This window comes from Dasypus novemcinctus, chromosome 7 (assembly GCF_030445035.2).
Source record: "Dasypus novemcinctus isolate mDasNov1 chromosome 7, mDasNov1.1.hap2, whole genome shotgun sequence".
Taxonomy (NCBI): domain Eukaryota; kingdom Metazoa; phylum Chordata; class Mammalia; order Cingulata; family Dasypodidae; genus Dasypus; species Dasypus novemcinctus.
Genome location: NC_080679.1, coordinates 127,054,983 through 127,075,412, shown reverse-complemented (window position 1 = coordinate 127,075,412; position 20,430 = coordinate 127,054,983). Strand labels below are relative to the sequence as shown.

Here is a 20,430-nt window from a genome sequence, read left to right as displayed (position 1 = left end):
TCCACGTGGGTAAGGACACGGCTAAGGGATCTCCCGCCGTCATTCGGGGACACAGGTTGGACAGGCTGTGTGAGGGGGACAGATGCGCCTGGTGTGAGCAGAGCACTGCCTCCCCTGGGGACAGGGCGCGAGGACCTCAGGGCAGCCGGTGAGATGGCGCGAGCACTCCGTGGGAGCCCCGCTGAGCAAAGAGAGGCCCAGAGAGGCCAAGAAACCGGGTCAAGGTCACCCAGTGCGGGCCTCACACACATGCACACAAAAACACGCACATGCACACGTGTATGCACACCTACCACACGTTAACACACGCGCCCACACGTGTGCACATTCACACACACACACAGCTCTCGACCTCTGGCTCTTTCCAGAGAGCGGCCCACGCCTCTGGGGAGTGCTTTCCTTCTTGTAAGCTCTGGCGCAGGCCCCTGGGGTCCCAAGTCTCCCAGCTTTTAGAAATCCCCTTTCCTGAGTCTGCCTGAGGGACAGCTGTGAGGCCGGGGCTCGGGGCGGGTGCAGCGGCACCACCTGCGCCCTCCCTTCCCGGGCTCTGTCCGTCCCCCGTGGGCGCTGGCGCCTGGGCTGACCGAGGCTGCTCCGTGCCAGCGTGGGGCCTCCGGGGAGGGGGCTGCCGTCACCCTAGCCTGCCAGGCCGAGGGTGAAAGCGTCGTTCTCCCTCCCGACAGCTCCAGCAGGAAGCAGCGTTCCAGAGTTCCCTCCCGTGGCTCAACTGACAGACTCGTGGCATCGGGAAAAGTGACTTATTCTCTCTGTGCTCAGGAAGCAGCTCGCTGCTCTGTGGGATCAGGGAGAGAGGGGCGTCGAGGCATGTGGCAGGCCCCGAGGGGAGCAGAGGGCCCAGCCAGCTGGCCCGCACCTCCGCTGGGCCTCCTGCCCCGAGAAGGGCATGCTTCCCTCCATCACAGAGGCGAGGAGGGGGGCAGGGACGGGGGGCTCCCGGGGACGGCCTTGCAGGCAGCGTGTCGGCCCTGCCCCACCCCTCAGCGGGAGCTGGTGCACAGGAGCCCGTCCACGGGGCTTCCTGCTTCTGTGTCCAGGGATGTGGGGGCCAGTGGGGGGGCACTCCAGGCATCTGGGGGGATGGATTGACTTGTGTTCCCGAAGGAGAAGTTGAAGCACCCAGCACCTGCGCATGTGATCCTAGTGGGAAACGGGGTCTTTGCAGATACAGCCAGGTGACGCGTTACGACGCGGCCAGACCGCATTAGGGTGGGCCTCGCAAGAAGAGGGTCCAGAGACGCCCAGGGAGAGTGGCCCCGGGAAGACGGGGGAGAGAGGGCCACCAGCCAGGGACCGTGAAGGACGCCGGGGGCAGGGGTGGGCTCTGAGCAGAGGCCAGGAAGCACCTTCCCCGCAGCCTTCGGGGGAGCGCGGCCCCGCGGCACCCTGCCCGGCCCCCTGAACGGTGACACAGGCGTCCCCGCCGCCGAGGCCGCTGCGTTGGAGGCGCTCTGCTCCAGAGCCCTGGGCCAGCCCCTGCCGGGCCGTCCCGAGCCGAGGGCCGGGGGTGGCGCGGCCCTGCGCCGGCCGGCGGCCACTACCTCGTTGGAGTGCGTGCGGTTCTGGTGCTTGGCGCGGTCCGAGGCGTTGGAGAAGGCCTTGTTGCAGCCCTCGTGCTCGCACACGTACGGCTTCTCCCCGGTGTGGGAGCGCAGGTGCGTTTTCAGGTTCTCCAGGCGCGAGTAGGCCTTGGAGCAGCCCTCGAACTGGAGAGAGAGGGGTGGGGTGTGAGGGCCCACCCCGCGCGGCGCCCGCCTCGGGCCACCCCCCGCCCCGGCCGCGAGCAGAGCCCGCATTTAACGGGCATGCTCACGCGTCTCGCCGATTGTGAAAAAGGGCATATGGTCACTCTAGGACACTTGGGAAGGACTGAAAAGGACAACGAAAACTGCTGGCCGCCGGAGCAGCCGCTGCCAACGTGCAGGTGTTTCCCCAATTCCTCCCACATGTGTGTATGTGTGTTTTAATGACTTGTTTCACTTATTTATTTCTCCCCACTCCCTCGTTGCTTGTGCTCACTGTCTGTTCGCTGTATGCTCAGCCTCCCTTGTTTTTTTTCCAGGAGGCACCGGAAACTGAACCTGGGACCTCCCGTGTGGTAGGTGGGAGCTCAATCGCTTGAGCCACGTCTGCTTCCCCCATGTGGTTTTTAAAAACAGAACAGCACGTGGTGCTTCCCATACATTCAGAACTCGTTGTGAACATAAAATTCACAGTTCCTGCAACGTCACGCCCTTGATGAGAACATTCTTGTGCATCTGAATGAGCGGAGAATAGAATCCACATCCTTCTGAGTCCAACAGAATCGAGAATCTTCTGAGCCCTCGAGTGCCACGGCCAGCTGCCCTTGCTCCGGCCTCCCCCTCCCCTGGCACACTGGCCCCTTTCAGCTCCCGAACCCCGAGTTCCTCCGGGCTTGGGGTCTTTGCACACACCGTCCCCTCTGGCAGGGTGTCTCCTCCACCCCACGCTCCCCAGCCCCGGGGGGCTCACTCCTTTGGGGTCTTCTCCACGAGAAGGGTTCCTTTACGTTCGCCACAGCACTCGGGGATTTTTCCTATATGCACCTGAGAATGCTCTTAATCTGCTTGTGACTTAGCCCTCCCACTGCAGCACAAGCTCAGGGAGGGCCCCTGACGCAAAGGGGCACTGGAGAAAGAGCAGGAGAGGAAGGCAGGGGGGAGGCGAGCTGGGCGAGGCAGCAGGCTCTGCCCGACTTGCCAAGACCCTGCAGCTGCGGGACTTTGACGTCTGGCTCAGGACGCCACTGTGAACCACAGGCTCGCGCTCTCCTGGCTAGCAGCTCCAGATTCCCGCCGATCTCATTCGACACCTCGGCTTCAGGTGCCTTTTACCTCCTCCCGTTAAGTCACAGCTCACATAAAAGGGTCATGGTTTACTGTCGCTTGGAATAGTAAGGAAATAAATTGCTGCGAGGGGCCCTATAGCCAAAACAATTTTGGAAAAGAAGGACAGAGTTGGAGGACTCACAAAACTTGACCAGAAAGCGGCGGTGAGCAGGGCAGTGGTACTGGCAGAAGGACAGGCATGTAGACCAGTGGCCCGGAACCGAGAGTCCGGAAATAAACCCCGACGTTTACGGCTGATTGCTCTGTCAAGGGTGCCGAGACCAGCCAGCGGGGGAAAGAACTGTCTTTCCAACAAATGATGCTCAGGCAACAGAATATCCACATGTGAAAGTATGAAGTTGAATTCTTTCTCATGCTTACACAAAAATGAACTAAAAAATGGATCAAAGATCTAAAATGGAAGTGCTACAGCTATACAACTCTTAGGAAAAAACCCATAGAAGTCTATCTTTGGCACCTTGGATTAGGCCATCGTTTCTTAGAGCTGACACCAAAGGCCCGAGAAACAAAGAAATAAGGAGGACATCATAAAATTAAAAAGTCCTGTGCTTCAAAGGAAACTCTCAAGAAAATTAAAAGACAGCCCACAGAATGAAAGAAAATATTTGCAAATCATGTATCTGATAAGGGATTACTATCAAGAATAAAGAACTCTTACAACTCAAAAATCAAAAGACAACCCAATTATAAAATGAACAAAGGATTTGAAGAGGCGTTTCACAAAAGGAGATACACAAATGGCCAATAAGTGCATGAAAAGCTCACCATCATTAGTCATTAGGGAAATGCAAATCAAAATGACTTCACACCTACTAGAATGGGTATAATAAAAAAATGGTGAAGACAGGGAAACTGGGACCTTCACAAGCCTCAACAACTTAAACAGAATTGCTGTATGACTCAGGGATTCCACCACTGGAGGTATACACATGAGAATGGAAAACATCTGTCCACCCAAAAACTTGTCCACGCACATTCATAGCAGCATTCTTTGTAACATGCCAAAAAGCGGAAACAACCTGAAGTCCCTCAACTGCAAAACGGATAAACAAAATGCTGGATCCATACAATGGAATACCATGCAGCCATCAAAAGGAATGAAGTACTGATTCATGTTGCAACAAGACTGAGACTTGTAAACATTAGGCTGAGTGAAAGAAGCCAGGCGTGAGAGAGCGCGTACTGTATGACACCACTTATACGAAACGTCCAGGTTGGAGAGAGGAAGTACATCAGAGTTGGCCAGAGGCTGGTCAGAGGGTGGGATGACTGTGGATGGGTATGGGGTTGATTTCTGGGGTGACAAAAATGTTCTGCAGATAGCCAGTGGTGATGGCTGTGCCACTGCGCAACTAGACTGAAAACCACTAAATTGTACAGTTGTAAAGGGTGAATTTATGATATGCCGATTGTAGCTCAGTAGGAAAAAAAGCTCCCGCCAACAAAGAAGCCTTATTGCACTGAACCTGGCCACCATTGATTTTGAGACACAGCCTGATTTCAGAGCTAGGACAACGAGAACAAAATGTGTGTCTCAATCTGTGAAACCCGGTCATTCCCAAAGTTGCCTTCGCGGCACCCCTGGGCCAGCTCCCCTTGGCAGGGGGAGAGCTCCCCCATATTCAAAGCAGAAGGCGAGGGCCACGCCCTGTTGACTTCACCAGGAGGGCTGCCCAGAAGGTCTTAGCTCTGAGCTCAGGTTTTAAAAAATCTCAGCCGAAGTGGTTTTCTACCCGCCACCGCCCAAGCCGCGACTCACCTGCCAGACACAGGTGTGCTGGAGCCAGCCCCTCCGCCGGGACGTCCCCAGGCAAGCACGCGGGGGTGGGGGGCTTGCCAGCCAGACCCCCGGGGCTCACCATCAGGCCCGCGCGGCCAGAGGCGCCCGCACGCCCCTCCCGTGGCCAAGAGGCACCTTTCCCCGGGAGAGGGGAGATGGGGGCGCGGGGGCCTCGCTCACCGTGCACTTGTGCGGCTTCTCGCCCGTGTGCCTGCGCATGTGCACCACCAGCATGTACTGCGCCTTGAAGGGCTTCTGCTCCCGCGTGCAGGCCTGCCAGCGGCACACGAACTCCTTCTTCTCCCCGTGGATGTGGTCGTTGTTGATGTGCTGCCGGGACAGGCCGTGGAGGGGTGAGCCCCCCGGCCCCGCGCGCCCGCCCGCTGTGCGCCCGCCCCCCTGCTCCCCCACGTGGCTAGGTGCCGGCCCCCCACGTTCTCCCCAGTAACAGGACTCCTCGTGAAGGGCCGTGTGCTGCCAGGAAGTGAGCCTACTGCGTGCTCTTGTTGTGCCAGCATTTGCCGGTTAGTCATTGGAGTGCCCATCCACGGCCAGGGGTGTCCAGCTTGCCCTCGGCTGGCCCGGGCTCAGGCCCATGGGGCCGGGGCGTTTAGGATGTGCCAGGAGCGGGCAGCCAAGGGCTGCCGCGAGCCGGGGGTGCACAGGTAGGTGTGTGCACCTCCCGAGCTCGCCCCTGCTCTTTCGGGGATCTTAAAATAAAAATTTTGTTATTGTTCAAGAAGCAAACCCATCCTCGCCTCTATTTTTGACTGTGACCCCACGAGAGGACGCCTCTTTCCCCTTTCTGCAGAGGCCTGGAGAGGCACAGGGGTCTGCCCGGGGCCCGCTGGCTGAAAGGGGGGCACTGCCCCAGGACGAGGTGGCTTGGGAGGGCCAGTGGCCGCAGCCTCCTGGCCTCTGCCCAGGCGGCGGGCACGAGCGCCATAGGGATCCGCGCTGGGCAGACGGGCCATCGGGACACGGCTGCGGAGCGCACGGGCTGGAAGCCTTCCTGGGAGCAGGGGCCCCACACCCGTCCCACCCAGCGCCCGGCCTGGATCAGCAGCGTGTGGTTCGCGTCTCTCTCCTTCCCGTCTCCGTGCCCAGCCTGCTGGGCCTCTGCCCTGGCTCGGTCATGCGCCCTCCTGGAAACGGCTTCTCCGGGCGCAAGCAGTGAGGCGGTACCACAGGAGCAGACCTTTTAGGCACCTGCTTTGGCTATTTAACTGAAGGCTGCTGTCCCTTGGTTTGCTTATTTAAATGAGTGAGGAACGGGTGCTGCTAGTCATTTACACAGTAGTGAGAAAACGCATACTGGTCCTCCTGCTTCCCCTCCCTCTGGGGCTTCTCTCTGAAGACCACCAGGGGGCTTCTCTGGCCCCATCAGTGCCGGGTCCCTCCCCTTCCAGCTGCCCCGTAGTTTGAAGGCCCCCTCCCACCCGGATCACAGTTCAGCCTGGGCTTGCTTCCCCGGGCTGTCGGAAAGGGCACAGCCCTCTTCTCTCTTCTCAAAATGCGCTCCCCGCTTCCACTTTCCCCTGCCCGACCTCCACAGCCTCTGGACCTGCTTCGCCCAGCGCAGCAGCCGCTTGCCACAGCGGCTCCCGAGGACTTGAGAAACGTGCCTGGCCCACACCGAGACGTGCTCTTAGGGTGAAATCCACACTGGCTCCAGAGACTCAGAAGGAAAACCAGGGAGAGAACCATCTCGATCCTTTTATTTTCTATTGAATCCTGCTGACATGATAATATTTTGGCTCCGTGGGGTGAAAGAAAATATTAAAATGAACACCCCCCGCTTGTTTGAACTTTAAAAAACTGTGCTCCTAGGAAATGTAAGCTTCCAGCTGTAGCTGGCATTTGCGCCTCCCCTTCTGTTTTTTTGGAGAGTACTGCCCTTGACCTTTGCACCTGGCAGGGCTGCCCGGGGAGCTGGGCGTTTACTTGGCAGCGCCTCACCCCGGAAGAAAGGAAAGCAGGGGGCTCTCTTGCCCTGCAAAACTGGCCTCTCCATCATGCATACAAATACTGACACCGAGCCGGTGAAAGTGACGGCGAGTCCAGCTTCCGGGGAACTCTTACCCCGGAGCCTCACCTTCCACCTGTAAAGGCTTTCTCCTGATAAAAAGGCTTCCTGGCAATGCTGTCCATTTTCTTTCTTGTTGGTCTACTTGTTGGTCTACTTAGGGAGCAGAGGCAGCGGGGTGAAAGAGCCTGCTCGACCCTGGGTGGGGTGGGGTGGGGGGCGACCACTCTCCTGCAGCCACCCAGAGGTGCCGGCACAGCCCTGGGCACGGCAGAAGGTAAATGCCTGCTCCAGGTCTGGCCCCCCCTGCCTTTGTTTCCGGAAGTCCTGCCCGGCTGACCCATTCATCACTGCGCACGTGCTTTGCATCCTCACCTCCGCGTTTCTGCCAGGTGCTGACTGGGCGTGCGCTGCTCTCTTCCCCTGTCTTCTCCTTTCATCTAATTTGGTCTGTCCTACAACCCGCAGCTCAAATCGCCCCTTCTCCATCTGGGACCTGTTTACCCCCAAGAGGTGGTCCAGGTTGAAACTTCACGTTCGAACCAAGAAGGGATTAGATAACACCCTGGCTCCAGATTCCGCGGCCGCGCCGGGGAGCTTGCTGGGGATCCTGGTCCTCTGGGTGAGGATTCGGGGAGATGCGCCCTGACGCGAGGAAACCCACAGGCCGGGGGAGCACGTCACGTGGCTGGAGGGGGCGGCGGCGCCCGGAAAGCCTGAGCTCATGGCGAATGCGCGGGGAGGAGCGTGCGTGTGTCCGCATGCGTGTGCCTGCTCTACCCGGCAGCCGTTCCACTCGTTCACGAGGAGTGGGGCTCACTCCTGCACTGAAGCGGGGAGCAGAGGAGAGGAGGGGGCGGGGCCCACACCCCCGATGCCTGCTGACTGCCACGTGCTGCCCGGGACGTCACGCCACCCTCCCCTCGCCCCCTTTATAGAAGGAACACTGAGGCGCACAGCTGTCGAGCCCCGTGCTCAGAGGCACCCAGGAAGCCGTGGTGGAGCCGGGTCGAAGGCCGGGCGCCTCCTACGCCAGGCCTCTCCCCCACGTTTGGCCCCCGACAGCCCCCCCTGCGGATGCTTCTGTAGAAAAGTTCTGAGTGGGGATCAAGAGGCACACCCTGGAGGGGCAGTGGGTGTCTGTGGCCTTCAATAGACACCTAATCTGTCAGTGTCACATTTTCAGCAGCCCCCTCCCTGACTTTGGTATACAAACCCACCTGCCCCCATACACACTGGGAACCCATGAGCGCTCTCTTAAGAGGAAATTGCCAATTCCTTCCTTCACGGGAGAAACTTCTTTCAGAACCCAGGGCCAGGTTTATTATCTTGTGGATTCTGCTGTTTAAATTAATCCCATTTCCCTTTTTGCAATGGTTGCTAGGAACCTCAGGAAAAAAAAGTATGAATTTCTAAGTCCCTTTTAGGAAGTAGCAGAGAAGGCATCTCCTGGGCCTCCTCCGCTCGCCCTTTTTCTGCAGCCCTGCCCCGGGAGGCAGGTCAAGGGCACCCGGGCACTTACGTGCACCAGCTGCTCCTGGGTGTCGTACTCCTTGCGGCAATCCTCCCAGTGGCAGTTGGTCTCGTAGATGACCACCTCGGCCTCCTGTTTGCCGTCGTCCCTGTCCAGGTCTTCCTTGAGGTCGGCCAGCTGCTCCTGGGGGAGGAGCAGAGCACGCCCACGTGAGCTACCCCCAGCGCGCTGGCCGAGGGCAGGGCCGGGCAGGGGCCGCTGGGAGGCTCGGCACCGCCGAGGACCCCAGGGCGCTGAAGGTTTGCGCACGCACGCACACACGCCCGAGCCCCCTTCTCCTGCCGTCTGCTCCTCCTTCCTCGCGCCTGCCCGTCATCGCCAAGGCGCCGTCACGGCCTGCGCCTCCTGATGGCCAGGAGACGGGGGCCCGGGCTGCCGCTTTTGTGTTGGGTTCTGTCCCTCGGGGGGAGCTGGGTGGGCCGGGGGGGCTGGGGGTTTTATTTAGCACGGGGGCAGGGTCCCCTGCGGAACGGGCCTTCACCCAGGGGCGCTCGAGGCGCTGGACTCCTGCGGGCCACCGCCAAGGACGGCAGGACGCGCCGCAGAGCTGGAGGCCAGGCCGAGCGGAGCTGGAAGTTAGAGGGACGGCTTTGCCTGCAGACGACGGCCAGAAGGCAAGGGGAGAAGGCTGTCTTCCAGAGAAGCCTCTGGCTTACAGCTCAGGGAGACAGCGGATGCCTTCCCCGGGCCAGGAGCCACCCCCGCCACCTCCGAGGTCCAGGGCATGAGGCTGCTGCTCCCGCGTCCCAGGCTCGGGGCCCATTCCTGAGGGCACAGAGCGGCCTCCGGGCCCTCGGCCGCTCACCCCTGACCTTTCCCACAGAGCCGCAGGAAGAGGGGTTCCCGGCTGCTCCAACGAACCCCCTCATTCCAAAAAAGGAAAATGACCGTGTCCCGTGCAATCGACTCCCCTGGGGGAGCAAAAGCCCCGTGAGGCGCGGCGCGGGTTCCCCGAGGTCGTGCGCAGGGGCTGCGCAGCGAGGCCGCGGGGGGAGGTGGACGACAGCTCTCTCTGCCCTCGAAGAACGGCCGGAAGGGAGTTTACACTTTCACGAGTGCCGCCCCGCGCATCTCAGAGAGGAGCCCGAGGAGCTGCCAGATTCGGCGTGCAGCGAAGGGAAGCGCAGAGGCGGTGGGTGCGCGCAGGCCTGGGGGTGAGCAGAAGGGGGCTGTGCCACGCTGCCCTGCCGCCCACAGGAGCTCATGGAATTGGGACACCGTGGGGCACGGTGACAACGCCCCACGAGAAACGGCTCTTCTTCTGGAGCTGGGCAGGAAGGGACACTCGGCTCCCGGCCGGCCTTCTCTGGGTCTAGGGGTGGAGGTCCCGCGGGGGCGGGGCGGGGGCTCCAGGTGCTCGGCGCCCCCCACCCGGCCCAGGGCTCGCTGCTCTGGCGTGGTTATCTTCCCCGGATGTGCCTCCCTCATCAATTTCCACGGCCCCGGCGATGGCCGGCCGCCTGCAAAGCATGCATCATGCCGCAGCCAGCTCTGCCACGACCCCGAGGGGAGAAGAATTTGTCATCAAGCTCTCTGTTTGCCTGACAACAGCAGGACCTGATATTTCATGAAAATTAAGCGCCTAGGGCATGCCTGACGGCCGACGGCTTTGATAAAGGACGGTCCAGCTGAAGCAGGACAAGAGGCCCTGGCACCCTGGGCCGGCACTTCGGCGGGAATGGACGGGGCCTGGGTGACAGCCACCGGGCAGGGTGGCTTGCTGCCCCTGCCAGCCCCCGCCTGCCCTCTGCCCCAGAGCTGGCGTAAGTGGGAGGACGGCCAAAGGGTCTCGGCCACACCACCAGCCATCAGGGTCCAGCAAAGGCCCTTCCCAGGTGTGCTCTGCCCCTCATCCCACCCCCCTGCCCCCTCCCCGTGCCGCTCATTCAGTAAGAGCTCGTGGCTGCTGCACGCCAGGCCCTGCGCCAACCCTGGCGACCTGAGCGGGGGACCGAGTTCAGGGCCTGTGAGCACCTCAGGAGGGTGGGGGCTTGTGCTGGGGGTGCGGAGTGTAGCAGTTTGATATGGTTATGAATTCCAAAAATAGATACTGGGTTATGTTTGTAATCTGGTCTGAACCTGGGCGTGATTAAATTATGGTTAGGGCTTTGACTGGGTCATGTCATTAGGGTGTTCAGTCCCCGCCCCTTGGTGGGTGGGGACTCACAGATAAAAGCCATGGCAAGGGACAGAGTTGAGGGTTTTTGATGTTGGAGTTTGATGCTGAAGCCTTAAGCTGGAGCCCTGGAAAGTCAGCTCATATAGGAAAGAGAAACAAGACCCTAGGAGGGAGGAACCCTGAGCCCAGGAAGAAGCAAGCCCTGGGAAGAGAGGAACCCTGAACCCAGAGAGAGTCAAGACCCTGGAAGGGAGGAACCCAGGAAGCCTGAGCCCTCACAGATGTCAGCAGCCATCCTGCTCCAACACGTGGAAATAGACTTTGGTGAGGGAAGCAACTTATGCTTTATGGCCTGGTATCTGTAAGCACCTACCCCAAATCAATACCCTTTATAAAAACCAACCAATTTCTGGTACTGGCATCAGCACCCCTTTGGCTGACTAATACAGGGAGGAGAGAACGCCGCGCCTGAGAACAGGTGGGCGGGCGGAAGTCCACTCATCTGCTGCTGGGCCCGCGTGCGTCTGATGAGCGGTGCCCAGCTCAGGTCCTCCCTGAGCCCCCCGTACCCACCGCCCTCTGACCCCTCCCTCGCTCCTTCGAGCCTGCACCACCAGTCCCTCCGCCCGCCCACAGGCTCGGGCCCCGGTCCGGCGAAACGGCGCACCTGCGTCAGCGGCGGCGGGGAGGCGGGCCGCAGGCCCTCGGCTTCGGTCTTGACCTTGCTGCGCTTGTGGACGGCGACGGGGTTGACGGTGCTGCTCACGGCCGACTCGCTGCTCGGCTTGCTCTGGAGGGCGGGGTGCAGGGGAGAGCCCGTCACCCCGAGTCCCGGGGCCCTCCCCACACGGACCGGCTGCACTGCGAGTAGGGGAAACCGAGCACCCCGGCACGGTCCTCCCGCCAGGGGCACGGCCTCTCCACCAGGGAGCCCCCACCCCATCCTGAGACGCTGTGATGGGGTGGGGCGGGGGGACACCGGGAGGAGACGGGGCCTGCCGTTCCTCCCTGGGGCACGGTCGCAGGCCCTGCCACCTGCTGGGTCTCTAGGACTGTCCTGCGAGGGGCCCCCCACCAGGCCCCCCCGAGCCCATGCCCAGGCGCAGCAGGGAGGACCCGCCCTGGCTCAGGCAGGGGCCGGGTCTGGTTTCAAGGCTGCTCAGAACGGGGCCCGAGGAGGGCCACGGCTTGGGCGCTGTCCAGCAGACACCCTGTCTCTAGAAACCCACTTGCCCTGCTGCAGACTTGGGGCCCTTGCCGTGCGCGTGTGGGTGCCCAGGCGCCGGGCCGCGGTGGGGCCAGGTGAGGTGTGGGGCGGCCTTGGTACTGCCGGCTCTCAGCGACAGGGCTGATCGTCCACTCGTCCGTCCGTCCACCCGCCCCTCGCACAAGCTGAGCTCGGGGGGGCTGGGGCCGCCCCGGTGGGAGCGGTGTGGGCACGGGCCCCGACCCAGCCCGGAGCACTCAACCACATGCCTCTGCCCAGAGGGCACCCTCAGCTCCCAGCCCAGACCCCTCCACATCTCCCATGCGGCGGGCCCGGACGCCCCCCCGGGGCGCGGCTGAGTGCCGGGGGGCCCGCCTGCTCCCTGGGCCCGCTGACCTGGCTGGTGTCACTCAGACAGTTGCTGGCGCCGAGCTGGGGGGCCGTGGCATTGAGGGAGGCGAGCGCCACGGGCTGCTGGGCCAGGAAGGTGGGCGAGGGCTGGAGGAGGGGCGGCGTGTGTCCGAAGGCCGAGCCCAGGCCCCTCTGCTGGCTCAGGAGCTGCTGGTAGGCCACGGGGTTGATGGGGTGGGGGAAGGCAAACGCTGGGCTGCAAGGAGAACGGACGGGGTAGTGGGGCGGGCGCGGGCAGGTGCCTGTCAGGCTGACGCTCGCTGGACGGGGTGGACCCTGCCCGGGAATAGGCGGGTAGGTGGCTGACCCGTGGTAGTCTCTCACTCAAGAACCAGCGAGGGCTCCCTGCTGCCTGCCCGCTCAGGCCTCACCTTCCCCGCTTAGCTCTCAGGTCCTTCCTCTCGCAGGAGGACTCTCAGGAGGGGCCGCCTCCATCTCACCCCCACACCCGGGTATTCCCACTGCCCCAGGCTGAATGTTGTTGTTTCAAGCTGCCAAGTTTTGGGGTCATTTGTTACACAGCGAAAGATAAAGCATGTACTCGTGAGACTTCGCTTTCTGGTGCTGGAGCCTGAGATGCTCCCTGGCAGTGTGAAACTTCTACTGGCCTCCGAAGCCTGTTCTCAGGCCACCTCCACTCAGCATCCCGAGCCCTCTGGCTCCCCCGTCCCCTCTCTTCTTTGACCTTCTATTTCACTTCCGGTCTTTCTACTGGACCGCGTGCCTATGGGCCACTCTCCACAACAGGACACGGAAGTAATGGTGACTTGAGGCTGTCACAGGAGACACAGCAGCGTCCTCCTCGCTCTCCTGGATCACCTGCTCCAGGGGGAAGGCTGTGCCATATCACAAGGCTGCTCAAGCAGCTGTGGGGGAGTCCCACGGGTGGAGGAACTGGCGCTCCCGTCGACAGCCACGAGCGCCACCTTGGAAGGGGTCCCCAGTCCCCACCTCATGAGAGAAGCCGAGCCAGAGCCACCAGACAAGCCGTTCCTGAATTCCTGACCCTCTGAAGCCGTGTGGGGTAGTACGTGCTTATTCTTGTTCTAAGCTGCTACGTTTTGGAGTCATTTGTTACGCAGCAATGGATAACTAATGCACATGTTGCTACTTCTGTCTCGGGGGCCTTGGGGCCGAAGGCTCTGACATCCGTGGCCTCCTGGGAAGGTGGGAGGATGAGCATGGGTATCAGTCAAGCTGTGGTTTGAGTCCTCAGAACAGCTAAGTGTGGACCACGTGGACAGGGTTCAGGTGGGCTGTGCTGGACCACAGCGGGGGGCCTGCTGCCGGCCCAGAGCCAGGCTCAGAGCGCGTGCCCAAGTCAAGGTCAGGCAAGGGCACACCTCGGGGGGCCCCAGCGCGGTCCACAGCCCATTCATCCACTGTTGGAATCCCTGTCCAAGCCCCACTACCCTCTGGTTTCACACGGGATGCTCGTGACAGGCCCGGTCAGCACCACTTTTCGCATCAGAAATTGTGTTTAGGGGAAAGAATAGGAGCACGTGACGCTGACCTCAAATCTCGGATCTCATCCTTACCGTCTTGAACTCACAAAAATGCTGCGAGGACGCTGAACCACAAATGCAGCAAGTCCTGCCTCTGTCCTCAGGTCGACAGAGCCAACTGCACAGCCAGACCCCACCGTCCCCACGGGAGCCCCCACGCCGGCCCAAGCCCCGCCCCACCACGGTTGTGCCCCCCTGGTCCCAGCCCTGCCCGAGCCTCACCCCACCCCTACTGTGGCGGCCCCACCCCCGGTGGCCCCACCCCACCACAGAGGCCCCGCCCCTGGTGCCCCGCCCCACCACGGAGGCCCCGCCCCTGGTGCCCCGCCCCACCACGGAGGCCCCGCCCCTGGTGCCCCACCCCACCACGGAGGCCCCGCCCCTGGCGCCCCGCCCCACCACGGAGGCCCTGCCCCTGGTGGCCCCGCCCCACCACGGAGGCCCCGCCCCCCGGTGGCCCCGCCCCATCATGTCGGCCCCGCCCAGCTCACCTGAGCGCGCCGGCCGACAGGTGTCCGTAGGAGCCGCTGGCGGCCGAGCTGCTGCGGGAGTTGTTGATGTAGGCCACGAGCGAGTTGGGCGAGGTGCGGATCATGCGCTGCAGGTCGAGGCTGGCGTCCGAGAGCGGGGAGATGGACAGCGCCCGCTTGCGGCTCAGGCGGGGGGTCACCCGCGGGCTGGAGAAACGCGACACTGGGGGGCGGCAAGCACAGGGCACGTTCGCATCGCCCGTGAGGGGGGTGCGCGGGGAAGGGGGACCGGGCGGGGCCGGGCCGGGGGCAGAGGGGACGCTCGGGCAGGGCGCTGGCCTTCCTCGGCCTCGGGTGCTCATCTGGAAAACAGCCGGCTCTGTGGGGGGAGGGGGCGGCAGGCCCAGCGAGTGAAGATGCGCGGAGGCGCTTTTGCTGTGGGGGTGCACAGGCCAGGGAGAGCGGCGGAGCACACGTGCATGACCCCCGCCACCTTCCAGGCAGGGAAACCAGCAGCCGGCAAGAAACTGCACAGCCAGACGCCCCCGTGCCCCCAAGGCCCCCAGGGGCTGCCTCTGGCCTGACTGCCAGCACCACAGCTTCCTTTTGCCTAATTCTGAGCTTTATGTAGATGGAAGTACGGGAAGCTCCTGGCACAGGGCAGGGCCAAAGTCAACCCCAGGGACACGTCCCTGCCTTTCTGGACACCTGCATGGAGCAGGTGCAGCCTCTCGCTTTGCCCCACTGGCTCCTGCCCCCCCACTTCAGCATCCAGGTCCCCCACAGGCTGGAGGCACTGGATCTTTTCTTCTAGAAATGAGGTGCTGCCCAAACACAGGCTCGTCCCCTCCCCCCCCAGGCTGCTCCGGCCTGTCTGTTGTGCCTACCTGGGCCCCTCCTGCCTGCCCTGATCTGAGAGGCCCCGTTGTCCGTCGCGGTCCCTGCAGCCTGTTCAGGGCTTGGGCTGCTCCCTGCCCGCTGCAGGGAGGGCTCCGGCACGCGCAGGTGTGTGTGAGCTGGCACAGCCCGCCCCAGGCCACTGAGGACGCCTCCCGGGACCCGGGTCCTGCTGGGGACGGATGGGGACACCGAGCCCGGGCCCTCCCCCGCCCCGGCCGGCTCCCTGAAGCTCAGCCTGCGGGTAGAAGGGAACGCCTGAGCTCCCTGGGGCAGTCCTAGGGGCACCCCTTAACTGCGGGGGCCATGGGGAAAAACACCTCTCAGCCCCTGTGCAGGGCTCCTGCTCCGGGGTTTTCCCTCCTCACAGGCCCCCAGAGGCCACAGAGGGGAGGGAGGGGAGTGGACAGCAAAGGGGGATGGAGGGCTGGGGGCAGGGCAGGGAGACATGGGCTAGGGCCCGGGCTCCAGGCTGTGTGACTCTGGGCAAATCGCTTCACCTCTCTGAGACTCCAAACTCCATCAATGAGCTGAGCACGTAATCGTTCCCCTGCCCCACGGAGGTGAGGTTGGCATGCGTGTGCATTCTAAGATGCCCTTCTGTTGAAATGCTCACGTGACCAAAGTGCTTTTCAGCAAAAAGGGGGAGGGGCTGGTAGGAAAGCTCCCAGCTGGAAGAAAAGGCCGCGTCAATCGGTACATCCTTGCCAGCTGGAGTTTACATTTTTGGCTGGCTGACTATTTCACTGGGTTCTGAGCCAGTGGAGGTGGGTACACAGAAGGTGCTTCATAAATGTTCTGTGTGATTTTGGATCACTTTGGTTCATAGAGGGGCCTAGGAGTGTGGCTTGGATAGATGGGGCACCCTGGGTCAGCAGTAAATCACCCAGACAGCACCGCCTTCCTGCTGCCACCAGGCACCTGCCACCTGCTGTCACCCACACGCCCAAGGACACAAGGGTGCAGACTGGTCCTCCCTTCGTGGAGGGCCCCGACACCCCAGCCACCCGATGGATATCACCACCCATCCGGGACGACGATACCGCATGACAAACAGACATGTCCTGTCAGTCAGCAACCACAGCAGGCGTCCCTTGGGTGCAGCTTTTGGAGAAGTGTCAGCTGCTGAATCTTCGCGTGACCGAGAACCCAGCTCCAGCCACGGGTCAGCACCACCGAGACCCACCGTGTCATCTACCAGCGAGCCTTCCATTGCGTGGCCCCTCCGACCCAACCCCCTTGGCAGATCAAGAGGCACGGGGAGGCTGGTGACCTGTTCCAGATCACCGAGCCCCAGAGGCAGGATTCGAACCCGGGCCCTGGTGTGTGGATTTTCTGGGGACTCTGTCTTTCTGGAGAGTGGCGGGAGAGGGCGGGGGACCAGGAAGATGTCCCTTGTCACGGAAAGCTTTGCACGGTCTCCCCTAAGCGGCTCTGCCCCCAAACTCAGCGACCCCCGCCCATCAACTGCCCACCTGGCGCCCTGGGCATCCGGTTCCGCACATCCACATTCCCTCTTCCCCAGGCCGGCTCCCCCTGCGGGGCTCCCAGCTCAGCGAGCACCCATCACCCGCGCAGCAGCCGAGCCGCCAGGCCCGGAACCCGCCGACGCAGGAGCGGAGCCCCCCCTAGGCCTGCGGCACTTGCCCACGGCGCCGCGTCCAGTCCCTATTCGCGAGGTCTCAGCCCAGCCCTGCCTGGCCCGGCCCCGCGTTGCTGCTCGCCCCGGCTGGTTCTGGGGAAGGCTCGGTTAACTGCCATCCAATCCACGCTCCATGCTGCGGCCAGAGAGCGTTTCAACCCGTGAGTTGATTATGTCCTTGTCCCCATCAAACCCTGCCAAAGCTTCTTCCTTAGGAAGGCTAAAGCCCGCACTGTGGCCACAGGGCCTGGCGGTTGCACCCCCCCCTCCAATCCTGCCCTGTTTTGCCCGCTCTGCTCCAGCCACACTGGTCTCCTTCCAGTCCCTCCTTCACGTGACTACCCTTCCGCGCAGGGCCTTTGCACATGCAGCTTCCTTGGCCTGCAATGCTCTTCCCTCTTCTCTAGTTTCCTCCTACTCAGACCTCGGCTCAGCCATCACTGCCTCCAGGAAGCCTTCCCTGATCTGCCCAAGCAGGTGAGATTCTCCCTATAGGCTCCCCTAGATGCCCCAGCAGCTCCACTCGCTGGCGAGGCTATACAGTACTTCTGCCTCTGCTGCCCTCGTGAGTCAGGGACTCACGTCCTTGTCCCCCCCTCACCCTCACATCCCCAGGGCTCAAACACCACCGGCCCAGTGAGGCCCTCAAGGTGAATATGCCAAGAGCAGTCAAGTGGCATAAACACGGTGTGTCGAGGCAGAGCAGAGTGACAGCGTGCGCTGGACGCCGGTGCGAGGGACGGCTCCAGGAACTTGAAAATGTGACGTCATTCAGTCTTCACGACCGCCCCAGGAGGAGGAGGCTACTCTCACCCATTTTACAGACGACAAAGTGAAGGCAGTTAAGAAGCTGCCCAGGGCTGCAGGGCGAGGGGGAGGCGGGAGGCTAGGTTGGGAAGCCAGGCGGAGGGCGTCTACACTGCCTGTGCCCAGGTGGGAAGGATGGGCTGCCCAGGGGACAGACAGACGCAAGGTGGGGGTCCATTAGCCAGCTGCCTGGGAGCGAGGCCTCAAGCTCCCTGAGCCTCTTTTGCCCCCTCGGCTCCAGACACGCAGCGCGGCTCGCCTTGCCTGGAACCCAAGAGGCTGCTGCGAATTAGAGCAGCTCCCGCGGGGGCAGGCCTGCTGGGGTGGGGGCAGGGGAGCACAGCGCTACGATGGTCAAGGGCGCAAGTGGAGAAAGGACGGCCGGGCCACACGGCAGCACATCACTAGGCGTCTGCTTGTTCGTTCACTTACTCACTCACTCACTCACCTATCCATCCATCCATCCACCCATCCACCTACCCACCCACCCATTCACCCATCCATCCACCCACCCATCCACCCATCCACCCACCCATCCGTCCACCTACCCACCCACCCACCCACCCATCCACTCATCCGTCCACCCATCCATCCATCCACCCACCCACATACCCATCCACCCACCCACCCATCCACCCATCCACCCCACCCACCCATCCTCCCATCCTTCCTGGGAACCTTGCAGTTCCTATTTTCTGAGTTAGCTCCTTGTCAATCCTCACTTTAAAGGGAAACCAGGATCAGACACCAAAGAGAAGCCTCGCAAAGACTGATTATGTATGAACCAGGTGGCAGGTGGGAGAAATATGAAGAGCGAGGGTAGAGGACTTAAAAACCAAAAAGTAAGAAATCAAACACTCTTGTAATCCTTTTTTTTTTTTTTTAAGGTTTTGCTGCAAATATTTGGATTCCCGCCTCTTGGGGGCCCCTAACGAGAGGAAACACGCCAAACTTGACAGTGATATTCATCTCTGTTATCCCCACCCCTCCCGGGAAATGTGTTTATTACTGTGCCTCCCCCCGATGAATGACTAGACGGAAGGAAAAGCCCGGCGCTCATTCCTGCGGCTTCTCCGGTGAGCTCTGCCCAGGGTCTGTGGGTGCACCTGCCCTTCGTGCCCACCGGCAGTGGGGGCGGGACCTGCCGTGCCCGCTCCCTGGCGTGTGTGACCTGCGTCCCCTGCTGGCCCTTTCTTTTGTTCATTCATTCATCAGGTCATCGTGCGGTCCTGGGGACGCTGCGGGGCTAAAGTAAGAGGCCACCGAGCCCTGCCCCCACGCAAGTCTCTGCCAAGGGCCAGAGAGGAAAGCGGTGCCCACAGTGCCGGGCGGCACTCCCGGGTGCCTGTAAGCGGGATTACTGTGCCACTTCCCCAGTGCTGGGGAGGGGTGGGGTGGGAAAGGCAGGCGCCCCGGGCACGGGCCCCGGACACAGGGAGAGCCAGGCTCCCGCCCTCGTTCTCCATTTGGAGCTGAGTGGCTTGGGGCCGATCGCTGAACCTCTCTGAGCTGCACCCTCCTCGGCGGAAGCACCAGCAGCGCCCACCTCAGGCTGTGGCCCCGGAGCCTGGGGAGGGGCCCGTTTCCCCGCACGGCATCCCAGGGGCCCCTCTGTCCTCAGCACGCCTTCCCCGGGGCTGTGAGCGCATCCCCGAATCCTCCCTGCCTGGTGAGCGCCCCTGCTGTTCCCTGGACCCGCGGAGGACTGGAGCCTGCCCCCGCCCAGCTGTCCAAAGCGCCCTGCCTCCCCCACGGCGGCTTCCTGGGGGGAGGGGCCGGTGGCAAGAGCCCGGGTTTGAGGCCCAAGAGGCTTGGGGTGAGGCCCCCGCCCCATTTCCTAGTGATGGGCTCTGACCTTAGTTTCCTCTTCGAAACGCCGTCCTCGTGGGGCGCCTGATGAAGGTTTGCAGGGTCCTGGCTGACCCTGGCCCCCACCCCACCCCACGCCCCGCTGGGGCCCGCGGCCCGCCTCCGCCTCGGTCTCCCCGCCCGTCGGCCGGCCGCCCCTAGGCCAGCTCCTCTGCGCCTCTTTTTGGTGAGATCAATGTCACTTGCTCCTGAAAAATCCCCTGGAGTTGCAGGCAGCATAAAAAACCCACAGAAACAGGCATCGGAGGTGACATCCGCGTCAAATTAGTGTCATTGTGACGATAAAACATACAGCTCGGAGGAAATATGGGCAGTAAACAGGCAACATTTCAATCGGAAACGTTTCAGTCTTCTCAGTGGGGTGGGAGTGGGGGGGCTGCGGCTGTGTCTCGTTAAATCACCGATATTCAACGGCATCCTGCAGGAAACTTCCACTTGAGGGCCCTGGCGGGAGGGGTGACCTTGAATGACCTGACTGATTACTATTATTCCAACCAGCTTCCCTGCTCGCTGCTCCCGCCCCAAGTCAGGGGACCCCCGGGCCGTGCCAAGGAGGGCGAGCCTTCGCCAGGGCCACGGGACGCCCGGCGTGCGGCCGCGCTCTGGCCGTGGCACTCGGAGGGACGCACGCCGGGGCTCAGGGTGTGCAATTCGACAACGGCCTCTGCCTTCTCGCCTCGCTTCTACCACCGCAGCGTGTGCCCAGGTGTTGTTCTGGGCTTGACGGAGACACAGGGAGAGAGAGACTTCTTCATTTGTTATCTGGTTTTCCATTTCAGGAAAAAATCGAATGTTCCGGCTATGATCAGTGTATCTCACCCAAAAAGGCGACCTATTAAAGATGGGATAGTACGTAAAAAACCAGGCAGAGGGTCCTCGGCTAAGGTGAGAATGGAGGTTTGCGACGGAGAGAGGCTGGGGACGCAGTCGTGTGGGGGGTGGACATTCGCGGGGCCGCCTTCCCCAGGTGGCCTCGCTGCCTGCCTGGCAGACCCCGTTTCTGCCCCTCGGCTTGACACCCAAGGCTTCCAGAACCTTCTCTCCCCCCAGTGCTCTACCCTTCCTCCTGTGCACAGGAATGGAAGGAGGGGTGCTGAGAAAGGAGGCAGGGTGTCCCCCGCCAGGGCAGGGCTGGGGTGTCTGCTCACTGCTGTGTCCCTGGCCCCCAAATGGTGCCTGGCATGTAGTAGGTGCTCAGTAAATACCAGTTGAATGAGTGGGAATGGGGGAGAGAGAGGAAAGACCTGGCCTCCTGACTACCCACGAGCTCTGAGG

General features: G+C 62.1%; 1 protein-coding gene across 1 annotated transcript in view; it reads right to left on the bottom strand.

Annotated features, from left to right (window-relative positions):
- The window catches only part of GLI2 (GLI family zinc finger 2), a 65,228-nt gene that overhangs the window by 7,479 nt on the left and 37,319 nt on the right, over nucleotides 1–20,430 (bottom strand). Inside the window, 6 exon segments of the mRNA XM_058301159.1 lie at nucleotides 1,560–1,724; nucleotides 4,849–4,998; nucleotides 8,217–8,351; nucleotides 11,015–11,137; nucleotides 11,951–12,161; nucleotides 13,962–14,163. Coding sequence (XP_058157142.1) covers nucleotides 1,560–1,724; nucleotides 4,849–4,998; nucleotides 8,217–8,351; nucleotides 11,015–11,137; nucleotides 11,951–12,161; nucleotides 13,962–14,163 — 986 coding nt within the window.